Source organism: Lithobates pipiens, unplaced genomic scaffold, assembly GCF_037356315.1.
Source record: "Lithobates pipiens isolate NorthernLeopardFrog02 unplaced genomic scaffold, aLitPip1_a1.2 Scaffold_18, whole genome shotgun sequence".
Lineage (NCBI taxonomy): Eukaryota > Metazoa > Chordata > Amphibia > Anura > Ranidae > Lithobates > Lithobates pipiens.
The window spans coordinates 224,839,548-224,853,615 of NW_027507758.1; the positions used below are offsets into that span (position 1 = coordinate 224,839,548).

The 14,068-nt window shown below is 39.9% G+C and overlaps 1 protein-coding gene and 1 long non-coding RNA gene across 2 annotated transcripts; one reads left to right on the forward strand and one right to left on the reverse strand.

Moving 5' to 3' along the window:
* Nucleotides 1-320: 320 nt before the first annotated feature.
* On the reverse strand, nucleotides 321-2,082 carry LOC143987700 (uncharacterized). Its single transcript, XR_013276689.1, has 4 exons — nucleotides 1,352-2,082; nucleotides 1,101-1,253; nucleotides 667-800; nucleotides 321-534 (listed from the first exon to the last, which is right to left on the reverse strand). It is a non-coding gene; the product is annotated as an uncharacterized LOC143987700 (long non-coding RNA).
* Nucleotides 2,083-7,129: 5,047 nt separating this feature from the next.
* On the forward strand, nucleotides 7,130-13,661 carry LOC143987701 (uncharacterized). Its single transcript, XM_077486638.1, has 6 exons — nucleotides 7,130-7,206; nucleotides 7,305-7,457; nucleotides 7,758-7,891; nucleotides 8,024-13,033; nucleotides 13,132-13,284; nucleotides 13,585-13,661. Exon 4 carries the CDS (start codon nucleotides 8,605-8,607, stop codon nucleotides 9,664-9,666), a length of 1,062 nt encoding a protein of 353 aa, XP_077342764.1. The 5' UTR covers nucleotides 7,130-7,206; nucleotides 7,305-7,457; nucleotides 7,758-7,891; nucleotides 8,024-8,604; the 3' UTR covers nucleotides 9,667-13,033; nucleotides 13,132-13,284; nucleotides 13,585-13,661.
* Nucleotides 13,662-14,068: the final 407 nt, after the last annotated feature.

The window sequence follows — 14,068 nt, forward strand, 5'->3', positions numbered from 1 at the left end:
CTTCCTGCCCAGGAAAATTATCAACTTTCAGCGCTGTCACACTTTGAATGACAATGACTACTTTTTTATAATTTTCTTCCCACAAATAGAGCTTTCTTTTGGTTGTATTTGATCACCTCTGTGGTTTTTATATTTTGCTAAACAAACTAAAAAATTTAGTTTTTCTTAGAAATAAGTTGGTCCACACTATCCCAGAGACACATTCCTGTTAAAGGTACCTCATCCCCCAATAATTCTATAAATATTATATCCACGAATAGGAAAAAGGGAGGGGGGGGCCAGGGGATTTTTTAACGGTACATTAATTAAAGAGACAAAGATTTCTTAAAAAAGAATTCATAGCTTTAATGTTGGAAATATGTTAAAATTATTTTGGAGAAACCAAAATAGCAAAAATATAATAGCAAATACACATTTTATACAAAAAGTTACATGACACAAGATATAGGGGATCCTGAAATTGTTAGTTGCTGAGAATGATCATATATCCTCCCGACATGTTTCGCGTTTTTGCTTCTTCAGGGGAGTATGCAACTAACATGAACATAAACATAAAGAGAGGTTTAAGAATACAGAAAATACAATTATGCCATACAATTAGATACACATAAATTTCAGAACATTAGGTATGAAATTGGTCTCAATTTGCTCAGTCCAAATGCTTACCCTGATATAATCATTTCCTGCATCGCAACCCACAGGCCAACAGATGGTGAAATAGATGACAAGAATTAGGTGACAGGATCAAATGCTAAAAACAACCCAGCCTCATGCAGGGCATAGATGGAGGTAGACAAGCGCTACAAAGATCAAAAACAAAATCCAGAGATAAATACCAAGTATGACAAGTCCAGCACAGGTATTAAAAAATGTTAGTTTGTAACAAAGTGGGTAAGTAAATATCAATCCCTAAATTATAAAAGGGAATTGGGGCTGAGAAACATGCCTCCATAGTAGGATATGAGATGCTTATTATCAGAGGGATGGAACAATTGATTTTAATTAAGCCTAATTAGTATAAGGGTTGAAAGAAGTGGCTACTGGGGGTATACTACAAAAATACTGTTAAAGAGAGTAGAAGGAATAAGAATTATTTTTACCTGCAGTTAGAATCAGAGATGAAAGAGTTAATTCCATATGATGGTATTGGTGCAATACAAATGCAACAAGTTACAAAAAAGGAATCAATTGATTCATTATGATGTTTTATAAGTTGCAGAGTGCAGCGATATGCTGCCACTGCCAGGCTGAACCTACAAGTAAATAAAAAGAAGGATGACTAAATATAGGTATAGAAAGATGAGAGGCGGTATTATAACAGTATAAAATTCAGCTAAAGAAATATATTTACCAAGAGGAAAAGTTAGCGTGGCGGTAGTATCTGTGCTGAACCTGCGCTACAGATGAAATGACAGCGCTGCCTATTTATATCCCCCATCCATCGAGCCGGCGTCTGACGTCACCGGCTCGATGCGGACAGCCATAGGTGGAAGCAGTGAGCATGTGCAGAGCCTTTCAAGTCGGCATTTGAACTACCAACCCCATAATGCCTCAGTGCTGACACGAGGTTAATTTGGACAAATGCTGATGGAGATGGGGCTAAGCTGACTCTCCGCCCTTGAAGGGGGCGGGAAGACACAAGTCAGCATAGAGGGCAGAAGAAACGACGATTATCATGGCTTTTAACCCTAGAGGGGATTACATGCTCCCTGCCACCTCAAATCGGGCGCCGCCTGGGGATAATACCCAGCTGCGCCCTTGGGTGTCCATATGCCCTTGCATACTTGGAGCAAGGGAAGATAAAAAGCAGAGTATCAAGTCCAAATCAAAAAATATATGGCTTTGGATTGCGGTGCAGGGAAGGAGGGAGAAAGCAAAGCTCCTCAATGTGGGTGGGACTCATAGAGAGCAACAGAGATCCCAAGTGTGCAAACCATGAAACCCACCTTGGGCCAAGCAAAGCGAGACATTAGACGGTATATATTACCGGTACAGCGTTAATAATAATTGATAATGACATTAATTGATGTACAGAGATATTTTTTTGATATAACATAAATATAAAAAGAAAATAAAATAAAATAAAATATTTTGTTGAAAACAAAAAGACAAAAAGAAAAAGAAAAACCAATGACTTGGGGAGGGGGTAGGAGGAAAGGAAGGAAAAGGGAAAAAGATGAACAAAAAGGGGAAAAGGGGGATATCACCTCTCTCTCTTCATGCCAGGTTCCACGGGGGCTCACAGCTAAGGTAGGAGGGTTCATGAAACAAACAAACAGAGATTAGCTATAGAAAGGATCTGTAGCTTATATTTTCATTGAAACCAGGGTATTTAGTGGCTTTTAGAATAAAGATCCACTTAGCTTCAGTTTGTAAGAGAAGCTTGTCCACTGAGCCACCTCTTGAGTTTAGAGGTATATGGGCCAGGGCTGAGAAACGTATCCAGTTGGGGTCAAAGGCATGATAGGTGCCTATGTGCCTACTTATGGCTGTGGTGATTTTTTTATTAAGAATAGGTTTGATGTGGTCTTTTATGCGGATAGAAAATAGTCTTTTAGTTTTACCTACGTAAAATCCTCCACAACGGCATTGGGCCAAATATACAACGCCTGGAGTGGAGCATGTAACGTGAAATTTCGAAACAAAACGGTTGCCGTTTGGCAATCTGATCTTTTGAGAGTTATGTATATAGGGACACATGTCACATTGCCCGCATGCATAGGTACCTGGATATTTGGATTTAGTATCACCTGAGGAGTCCTGAAAGTGACTTCTAACTAAGCTGTCCTTGAGTGATTGAGGTCTCATATAGGTGATTGATGGTGCATCATTTATGTACTGATTAACAATAGGATCGGCTTTTAAAAGAGGCCAAAACTTATTGATTATAGCACGGAACGAATGATGTTGGTTAGAGTATTTGGTAATGATACGTACTTTGTTATCGAAATTTTTTTGTTTATTGGAGAAGAGAAGGGAAGTCCTATCTTTATTTTTTACTCTATTATATGATTTTTTCAGAGATACATGACTGTATCCACGTGCTCTGAGTCTATTGTATAAGTCATTGGCTGCAATCTTAAAGTCAGAGTCAGTACTGCAATTGCGTTTGGCCCTTAGATACTGGCTGTAGGTACGATGAATATGCTAAAATAACCTCCACTTCTAAATTTAAACGCAAGGAATCTGAATTATCCAAACACATTGAAAATTATACCTTAGAGATAATACGTTTAAAACAAAATAAACTTACACGTGATAGTAATTCCTACTCGAACGGTTCGGCATACAAATGGCCAACAGATGGTAAAAATAAAAATAAGTTCTTTAGAGCATCACGCCCCTCTAACAGGAGGGATTATAATGATGATGAAACTAGATCGAGTGCTTCATCAACCTCCTTTCCATCCAATCATTCCACAATTTATCGTGATTTATCGGGAGACAGACTCCCAAAGAGGAGAAAAAGCGATTTGGAGGGCGCCGCTATGGCAGCACCCAACCAACACCTCAGTACCCCTTTACCACCTCGAACTCATCCTATTTCCAACCAAGTCCCTGTTCGTCCCTTAATGATGTTCCATCACCCACCACCACCCCCACCTCTCATCACTCCCACCCCCATTAACACATCCTTGTCCATTTCCACCTCCAGTAACACTTCTATGTCTACCACTCTCACGTCTTCCTTCACAAAATCAGCCCCTTTGACATCATCCCTACCCATCACCAACACTAATGACATCATCATTTCACCTAGTGGTGCTCCCCTACCGGCGGACCTCCGAATCGCCCCTATTTTTTTAGGGAAAGATTCCCCTCAACCACCCAATACCTAACCCAATCTTCTCCTACCTACCCAGAACTCAATTCAGGGAATGAATTATCTATAGTCAACTTATCGTCTTATGTGCTCACGAGTCATGAACTCGATGTTCTGAAACTAGGACTGACCTTCTGCCCTGATTCAAGCTCGGACAAATTCTCTCTGATAAAGGATATACATTTATTTGCACGAAAACTGATATTTAGAACCCTTTTTCATAAGCCCAAGCAACCTACTGTACAAATAAATACATTGAAACTCACCAATGAGGTAAATAGTGCTGATCAACAAGCCCTCTCCAATTTGATGGATCTATGGGAAGAGGGCCAAGTACCTCCTGATGATGAGATAACCATCTCTTCCACTGGTTTATCGGTACAGTCAGTTTCTTTTCCCCCTTTAGAAATGTTTAAACCTAAGTCAACAAACTTCCCACTCCTAAATACAAATCCAAATATTTGGGCATTTACCCAACAAGTTTGCCAGGCAATCGAACAAACGCATTTTCCATTGACCAACAAACATAATCTAACGCATAATCAATTAAAGGCATTAAAACAACTCAAAACTAATCCCAATATAGTCATAAAACCCGCGGATAAAGGTGGAAACATCGTAATTATGAATACTTCACAATATCTCAATATGTGTAATAAGATTCTTCAAAACTCTGACTGGTATCGACCAATTTCTGTGTCTTTAATCTCTCATTTTGACACACAATATCGTTCGATAATCTTTAATGCATACAAATCTGGTACTATAGACAAAGGCACATGGAACTTTTTAAATTCTAAAGATCCAAAAGTTGCTACTTTCTATGCCCTCCCGAAGGTGCACAAATCTCTAACTGATCCTCCGGGACGTCCCATCATTTCCAGCTGTGATAGTTTGACAGAAAATGCAAGTAGCCTTGTAGATAAACACCTTACACCGCACGTCATTTCCCTTTTTTCTTATGTAAAGGATACCATCGATCTTCTAAAGATACTCGAGGGTATCAGCCTACCGGCACAGTCATGGTTGGTTTCCATCGACGTGGAATGTTTGTATAATGCTATACCACATACCAAAGGTTTACAAATAATACGCTCCTATTTGCAAGAAAGAGGCTCAAATTTCTTCGCTTATAATGAATTTGTTATGAAGCTATTGGATTTTATTTTAAAGCACAACGTATTCCAATTTAACCAATCCCACTACCTCCAGGTGCAGGGGGTTGCGATGGGGACTAAATGTGCCCCATCGTATGCCAACCTGTACCTGGGGGGGTGGGAAAAAGATACCTTCGCGCGTGAAGACCTCGTCCCTTTTCTAAGTAACATCACAGCCTGGTACAGGTACATTGATGATATTTTATTTTTTTGGTCAGGATCAGAATCAGATTTGTTGCTCTTTTTCAATTTACTTTCTGTGAATCCATTCAATTTAAAGTTTACGTTGAATTACAGCCAAAACTCCATTGAATTTTTGGACTTAACTATTAAAATTGATGCCACTGGACATGTTTATTCTGCCTTATACAGAAAGCCTACTGCTGGCAATACGGTCTTGCATGCGACAAGCTTTCACCCAAAACCTCTCCTAAAGAGCATCCCCTACAGCCAGTATCTAAGGGCCAAACGCAATTGCAGTACTGACTCTGACTTTAAGATTGCAGCCAATGACTTATACAATAGACTCAGAGCACGTGGATACAGTCATGTATCTCTGAAAAAATCATATAATAGAGTAAAAAATAAAGATAGGACTTCCCTTCTCTTCTCCAATAAACAAAAAAATTTCGATAACAAAGTACGTATCATTACCAAATACTCTAACCAACATCATTCGTTCCGTGCTATAATCAATAAGTTTTGGCCTCTTTTAAAAGCCGATCCTATTGTTAATCAGTACATAAATGATGCACCATCAATCACCTATATGAGACCTCAATCACTCAAGGACAGCTTAGTTAGAAGTCACTTTCAGGACTCCTCAGGTGATACTAAATCCAAATATCCAGGTACCTATGCATGCGGGCAATGTGACATGTGTCCCTATATACATAACTCTCAAAAGATCAGATTGCCAAACGGCAACCGTTTTGTTTCGAGATTTCACGTTACATGCTCCACTCCAGGCGTTGTATATTTGGCCCAATGCCGTTGTGGAGGATTTTACGTAGGTAAAACTAAAAGACTATTTTCTATCCGCATAAAAGACCACATCAAACCTCTTCTTAATAAAAAAATCACCACAGCCATAAGTAGGCACATAGGCACCTATCATGCCTTTGACCCCAACTGGATACGTTTCTCAGCCCTGGCCCATATACCTCTAAACTCAAGAGGTGGCTCAGTGGACAAGCTTCTCTTACAAACTGAAGCTAAGTGGATCTTTATTCTAAAAGCCACTAAATACCCTGGTTTCAATGAAAATATAAGCTACAGATCCTTTCTATAGCTAATCTCTGTTTGTTTGTTTCATGAACCCTCCTACCTTAGCTGTGAGCCCCCGTGGAACCTGGCATGAAGAGAGAGAGGTGATATCCCCCTTTTCCCCTTTTTGTTCATCTTTTTCCCTTTTCCTTCCTTTCCTCCTACCCCCTCCCCAAGTCATTGGTTTTTCTTTTTCTTTTTGTCTTTTTGTTTTCAACAAAATATTTTATTTTATTTTATTTTCTTTTTATATTTATGTTATATCAAAAAAATATCTCTGTACATCAATTAATGTCATTATCAATTATTATTAACGCTGTACCGGTAATATATACCGTCTAATGTCTCGCTTTGCTTGGCCCAAGGTGGGTTTCATGGTTTGCACACTTGGGATCTCTGTTGCTCTCTATGAGTCCCACCCACATTGAGGAGCTTTGCTTTCTCCCTCCTTCCCTGCACCGCAATCCAAAGCCATATATTTTTTGATTTGGACTTGATACTCTGCTTTTTATCTTCCCTTGCTCCAAGTATGCAAGGGCATATGGACACCCAAGGGCGCAGCTGGGTATTATCCCCAGGCGGCGCCCGATTTGAGGTGGCAGGGAGCATGTAATCCCCTCTAGGGTTAAAAGCCATGATAATCGTCGTTTCTTCTGCCCTCTATGCTGACTTGTGTCTTCCCGCCCCCTTCAAGGGCGGAGAGTCAGCTTAGCCCCATCTCCATCAGCATTTGTCCAAATTAACCTCGTGTCAGCACTGAGGCATTATGGGGTTGGTAGTTCAAATGCCGACTTGAAAGGCTCTGCACATGCTCACTGCTTCCACCTATGGCTGTCCGCATCGAGCCGGTGACGTCAGACGCCGGCTCGATGGATGGTGGATATAAATAGGCAGCGCTGTCATTTCATCTGTAGCGCAGGTTCAGCACAGATACTACCGCCACGCTAACTTTTCCTCTTGGTAAATATATTTCTTTAGCTGAATTTTATACTGTTATAATACCGCCTCTCATCTTTCTATACCTATATTTAGTCATCCTTCTTTTTATTTACTTGTAGGTTCAGCCTGGCAGTGGCAGCATATCGCTGCACTCTGCAACTTATAAAACATCATAATGAATCAATTGATTCCTTTTTTGTAACTTGTTGCATTTGTATTGCACCAATACCATCATATGGAATTAACTCTTTCATCTCTGATTCTAACTGCAGGTAAAAATAATTCTTATTCCTTCTACTCTCTTTAACAGTATTTTTGTAGTATACCCCCAGTAGCCACTTCTTTCAACCCTTATACTAATTAGGCTTAATTAAAATCAATTGTTCCATCCCTCTGATAATAAGCATCTCATATCCTACTATGGAGGCATGTTTCTCAGCCCCAATTCCCTTTTATAATTTAGGGATTGATATTTACTTACCCACTTTGTTACAAACTAACATTTTTTAATACCTGTGCTGGACTTGTCATACTTGGTATTTATCTCTGGATTTTGTTTTTGATCTTTGTAGCGCTTGTCTACCTCCATCTATGCCCTGCATGAGGCTGGGTTGTTTTTAGCATTTGATCCTGTCACCTAATTCTTGTCATCTATTTCACCATCTGTTGGCCTGTGGGTTGCGATGCAGGAAATGATTATATCAGGGTAAGCATTTGGACTGAGCAAATTGAGACCAATTTCATACCTAATGTTCTGAAATTTATGTGTATCTAATTGTATGGCATAATTGTATTTTCTGTATTCTTAAACCTCTCTTTATGTTTATGTTCATGTTAGTTGCATACTCCCCTGAAGAAGCAAAAACGCGAAACATGTCGGGAGGATATATGATCATTCTCAGCAACTAACAATTTCAGGATCCCCTATATCTTGTGTCATGTAACTTTTTGTATAAAATGTGTATTTGCTATTATATTTTTGCTATTTTGGTTTCTCCAAAATAATTTTAACATATTTCCAACATTAAAGCTATGAATTCTTTTTTAAGAAATCTTTGTCTCTTTAATTAATGTACCGTTAAAAAATCCCCTGGCCCCCCCCTCCCTTTTTCCTATTCGTGGATATAATATTTATAGAATTATTGGGGGATGAGGTACCTTTAACAGGAATGTGTCTCTGGGATAGTGTGGACCAACTTATTTCTATTGTACTCATGCGTTTTAATACGCTTTTTGTCCTTAGGCCCACCTCCCTGTGACACGGCAACTTTCTGTAATGATGATAAAAAAATCTTTTTGTTCTTTTGTATTTTTTGCATTTATCTTTACTAATCAATAATATTGTATTTTTCCTCTCCCCCTTTTCCTTCCCCAATTTTCCTTTTTCCCTTTATTTCCTTCTCTCTCTCTCCCGGGTCCATGGCGGCTTTCAGCGGCGAGGCCTGGGAGGGCCTAATGAACAAAGCTTCTGACCTTCAAAAGAATAGTGAACCATCGGATAAGGATCTTGACCTTGCTTTGCAATATTTGCAACGCCTCTTGGAACGTAAGGTTAGAATTTTTTGGCACAGAAAGTTTTTTCACAAATACATTGATCAACAAATCGTGCCTTTTGGCCTTAGAATACAAATTTTCCCCAATCTAAACAAAATTGACAATCTCATCAAGCAAAAATGGGAAGAAAACCTACAAACGTGTTCGATTGCAATGATGACTTTATTAGCCATCCAATATTCGCATGATATCGACCTGATAGATAATTCCATTAAAAAATGGTACGATGAATATGCTAAAATAACCTCCACTTCTAAATTTAAACGCAAGGAATCTGAATTATCCAAACACATTGAAAATTATACCTTAGAGATAATACGTTTAAAACAAAATAAACTTACACGTGATAGTAATTCCTACTCGAACGGTTCGGCATACAAATGGCCAACAGATGGTAAAAATAAAAATAAGTTCTTTAGAGCATCACGCCCCTCTAACAGGAGGGATTATAATGATGATGAAACTAGATCGAGTGCTTCATCAACCTCCTTTCCATCCAATCATTCCACAATTTATCGTGATTTATCGGGAGACAGACTCCCAAAGAGGAGAAAAAGCGATTTGGAGGGCGCCGCTATGGCAGCACCCAACCAACACCTCAGTACCCCTTTACCACCTCGAACTCATCCTATTTCCAACCAAGTCCCTGTTCGTCCCTTAATGATGTTCCATCACCCACCACCACCCCCACCTCTCATCACTCCCACCCCCATTAACACATCCTTGTCCATTTCCACCTCCAGTAACACTTCTATGTCTACCACTCTCACGTCTTCCTTCACAAAATCAGCCCCTTTGACATCATCCCTACCCATCACCAACACTAATGACATCATCATTTCACCTAGTGGTGCTCCCCTACCGGCGGACCTCCGAATCGCCCCTATTTTTTTAGGGAAAGATTCCCCTCAACCACCCAATACCTAACCCAATCTTCTCCTACCTACCCAGAACTCAATTCAGGGAATGAATTATCTATAGTCAACTTATCGTCTTATGTGCTCACGAGTCATGAACTCGATGTTCTGAAACTAGGACTGACCTTCTGCCCTGATTCAAGCTCGGACAAATTCTCTCTGATAAAGGATATACATTTATTTGCACGAAAACTGATATTTAGAACCCTTTTTCATAAGCCCAAGCAACCTACTGTACAAATAAATACATTGAAACTCACCAATGAGGTAAATAGTGCTGATCAACAAGCCCTCTCCAATTTGATGGATCTATGGGAAGAGGGCCAAGTACCTCCTGATGATGAGATAACCATCTCTTCCACTGGTTTATCGGTACAGTCAGTTTCTTTTCCCCCTTTAGAAATGTTTAAACCTAAGTCAACAAACTTCCCACTCCTAAATACAAATCCAAATATTTGGGCATTTACCCAACAAGTTTGCCAGGCAATCGAACAAACGCATTTTCCATTGACCAACAAACATAATCTAACGCATAATCAATTAAAGGCATTAAAACAACTCAAAACTAATCCCAATATAGTCATAAAACCCGCGGATAAAGGTGGAAACATCGTAATTATGAATACTTCACAATATCTCAATATGTGTAATAAGATTCTTCAAAACTCTGACTGGTATCGACCAATTTCTGTGTCTTTAATCTCTCATTTTGACACACAATATCGTTCGATAATCTTTAATGCATACAAATCTGGTACTATAGACAAAGGCACATGGAACTTTTTAAATTCTAAAGATCCAAAAGTTGCTACTTTCTATGCCCTCCCGAAGGTGCACAAATCTCTAACTGATCCTCCGGGACGTCCCATCATTTCCAGCTGTGATAGTTTGACAGAAAATGCAAGTAGCCTTGTAGATAAACACCTTACACCGCACGTCATTTCCCTTTTTTCTTATGTAAAGGATACCATCGATCTTCTAAAGATACTCGAGGGTATCAGCCTACCGGCACAGTCATGGTTGGTTTCCATCGACGTGGAATGTTTGTATAATGCTATACCACATACCAAAGGTTTACAAATAATACGCTCCTATTTGCAAGAAAGAGGCTCAAATTTCTTCGCTTATAATGAATTTGTTATGAAGCTATTGGATTTTATTTTAAAGCACAACGTATTCCAATTTAACCAATCCCACTACCTCCAGGTGCAGGGGGTTGCGATGGGGACTAAATGTGCCCCATCGTATGCCAACCTGTACCTGGGGGGGTGGGAAAAAGATACCTTCGCGCGTGAAGACCTCGTCCCTTTTCTAAGTAACATCACAGCCTGGTACAGGTACATTGATGATATTTTATTTTTTTGGTCAGGATCAGAATCAGATTTGTTGCTCTTTTTCAATTTACTTTCTGTGAATCCATTCAATTTAAAGTTTACGTTGAATTACAGCCAAAACTCCATTGAATTTTTGGACTTAACTATTAAAATTGATGCCACTGGACATGTTTATTCTGCCTTATACAGAAAGCCTACTGCTGGCAATACGGTCTTGCATGCGACAAGCTTTCACCCAAAACCTCTCCTAAAGAGCATCCCCTACAGCCAGTATCTAAGGGCCAAACGCAATTGCAGTACTGACTCTGACTTTAAGATTGCAGCCAATGACTTATACAATAGACTCAGAGCACGTGGATACAGTCATGTATCTCTGAAAAAATCATATAATAGAGTAAAAAATAAAGATAGGACTTCCCTTCTCTTCTCCAATAAACAAAAAAATTTCGATAACAAAGTACGTATCATTACCAAATACTCTAACCAACATCATTCGTTCCGTGCTATAATCAATAAGTTTTGGCCTCTTTTAAAAGCCGATCCTATTGTTAATCAGTACATAAATGATGCACCATCAATCACCTATATGAGACCTCAATCACTCAAGGACAGCTTAGTTAGAAGTCACTTTCAGGACTCCTCAGGTGATACTAAATCCAAATATCCAGGTACCTATGCATGCGGGCAATGTGACATGTGTCCCTATATACATAACTCTCAAAAGATCAGATTGCCAAACGGCAACCGTTTTGTTTCGAAATTTCACGTTACATGCTCCACTCCAGGCGTTGTATATTTGGCCCAATGCCGTTGTGGAGGATTTTACGTAGGTAAAACTAAAAGACTATTTTCTATCCGCATAAAAGACCACATCAAACCTATTCTTAATAAAAAAATCACCACAGCCATAAGTAGGCACATAGGCACCTATCATGCCTTTGACCCCAACTGGATACGTTTCTCAGCCCTGGCCCATATACCTCTAAACTCAAGAGGTGGCTCAGTGGACAAGCTTCTCTTACAAACTGAAGCTAAGTGGATCTTTATTCTAAAAGCCACTAAATACCCTGGTTTCAATGAAAATATAAGCTACAGATCCTTTCTATAGCTAATCTCTGTTTGTTTGTTTCATGAACCCTCCTACCTTAGCTGTGAGCCCCCGTGGAACCTGGCATGAAGAGAGAGAGGTGATATCCCCCTTTTCCCCTTTTTGTTCATCTTTTTCCCTTTTCCTTCCTTTCCTCCTACCCCCTCCCCAAGTCATTGGTTTTTCTTTTTCTTTTTGTCTTTTTGTTTTCAACAAAATATTTTATTTTATTTTATTTTCTTTTTATATTTATGTTATATCAAAAAAATATCTCTGTACATCAATTAATGTCATTATCAATTATTATTAACGCTGTACCGGTAATATATACCGTCTAATGTCTCGCTTTGCTTGGCCCAAGGTGGGTTTCATGGTTTGCACACTTGGGATCTCTGTTGCTCTCTATGAGTCCCACCCACATTGAGGAGCTTTGCTTTCTCCCTCCTTCCCTGCACCGCAATCCAAAGCCATATATTTTTTGATTTGGACTTGATACTCTGCTTTTTATCTTCCCTTGCTCCAAGTATGCAAGGGCATATGGACACCCAAGGGCGCAGCTGGGTATTATCCCCAGGCGGCGCCCGATTTGAGGTGGCAGGGAGCATGTAATCCCCTCTAGGGTTAAAAGCCATGATAATCGTCGTTTCTTCTGCCCTCTATGCTGACTTGTGTCTTCCCGCCCCCTTCAAGGGCGGAGAGTCAGCTTAGCCCCATCTCCATCAGCATTTGTCCAAATTAACCTCGTGTCAGCACTGAGGCATTATGGGGTTGGTAGTTCAAATGCCGACTTGAAAGGCTCTGCACATGCTCACTGCTTCCACCTATGGCTGTCCGCATCGAGCCGGTGACGTCAGACGCCGGCTCGATGGATGGGGGATATAAATAGGCAGCGCTGTCATTTCATCTGTAGCGCAGGTTCAGCACAGATACTACCGCCACGCTAACTTTTCCTCTTGGTAAATATATTTCTTTAGCTGAATTTTATACTGTTATAATACCGCCTCTCATCTTTCTATACCTATATTTAGTCATCCTTCTTTTTATTTACTTGTAGGTTCAGCCTGGCAGTGGCAGCATATCGCTGCACTCTGCAACTTATAAAACATCATAATGAATCAATTGATTCCTTTTTTGTAACTTGTTGCATTTGTATTGCACCAATACCATCATATGGAATTAACTCTTTCATCTCTGATTCTAACTGCAGGTAAAAATAATTCTTATTCCTTCTACTCTCTTTAACAGTATTTTTGTAGTATACCCCCAGTAGCCACTTCTTTCAACCCTTATACTAATTAGGCTTAATTAAAATCAATTGTTCCATCCCTCTGATAATAAGCATCTCATATCCTACTATGGAGGCATGTTTCTCAGCCCCAATTCCCTTTTATAATTTAGGGATTGATATTTACTTACCCACTTTGTTACAAACTAACATTTTTTAATACCTGTGCTGGACTTGTCATACTTGGTATTTATCTCTGGATTTTGTTTTTGATCTTTGTAGCGCTTGTCTACCTCCATCTATGCCCTGCATGAGGCTGGGTTGTTTTTAGCATTTGATCCTGTCACCTAATTCTTGTCATTAGTTTTTCTTAGTTTCTGTCCAAAAATTTTGTTTTCTCCTTCACTGACGGGCACTGATAAGGCGGCACTGATGGACACTGATAAGGCAGCACTGATGGGCACTGATAAGGTGGCACTGATGGGTAGAATGCATGGGCACTGATAGGCGCTACTGATGTGCAGCACTGATGGGCACCGATAGGTGGCACTGATACGCAGCACTGATAGGTGGCACTGATGGGCACTGACAGGCAGCATTGATGGGCATAGATAGGCAGCACTTATTGGCACTGATAGGCGGCACTGAGTGGCACTGACAGGTGTCACTGATGGACACTAATAGATGGCATTGATGGACAGCACTGATGATGAGGTACTGACAGGTGTTACTGCTGGGCACTGATTTGCACTGTGATGGGCACTCA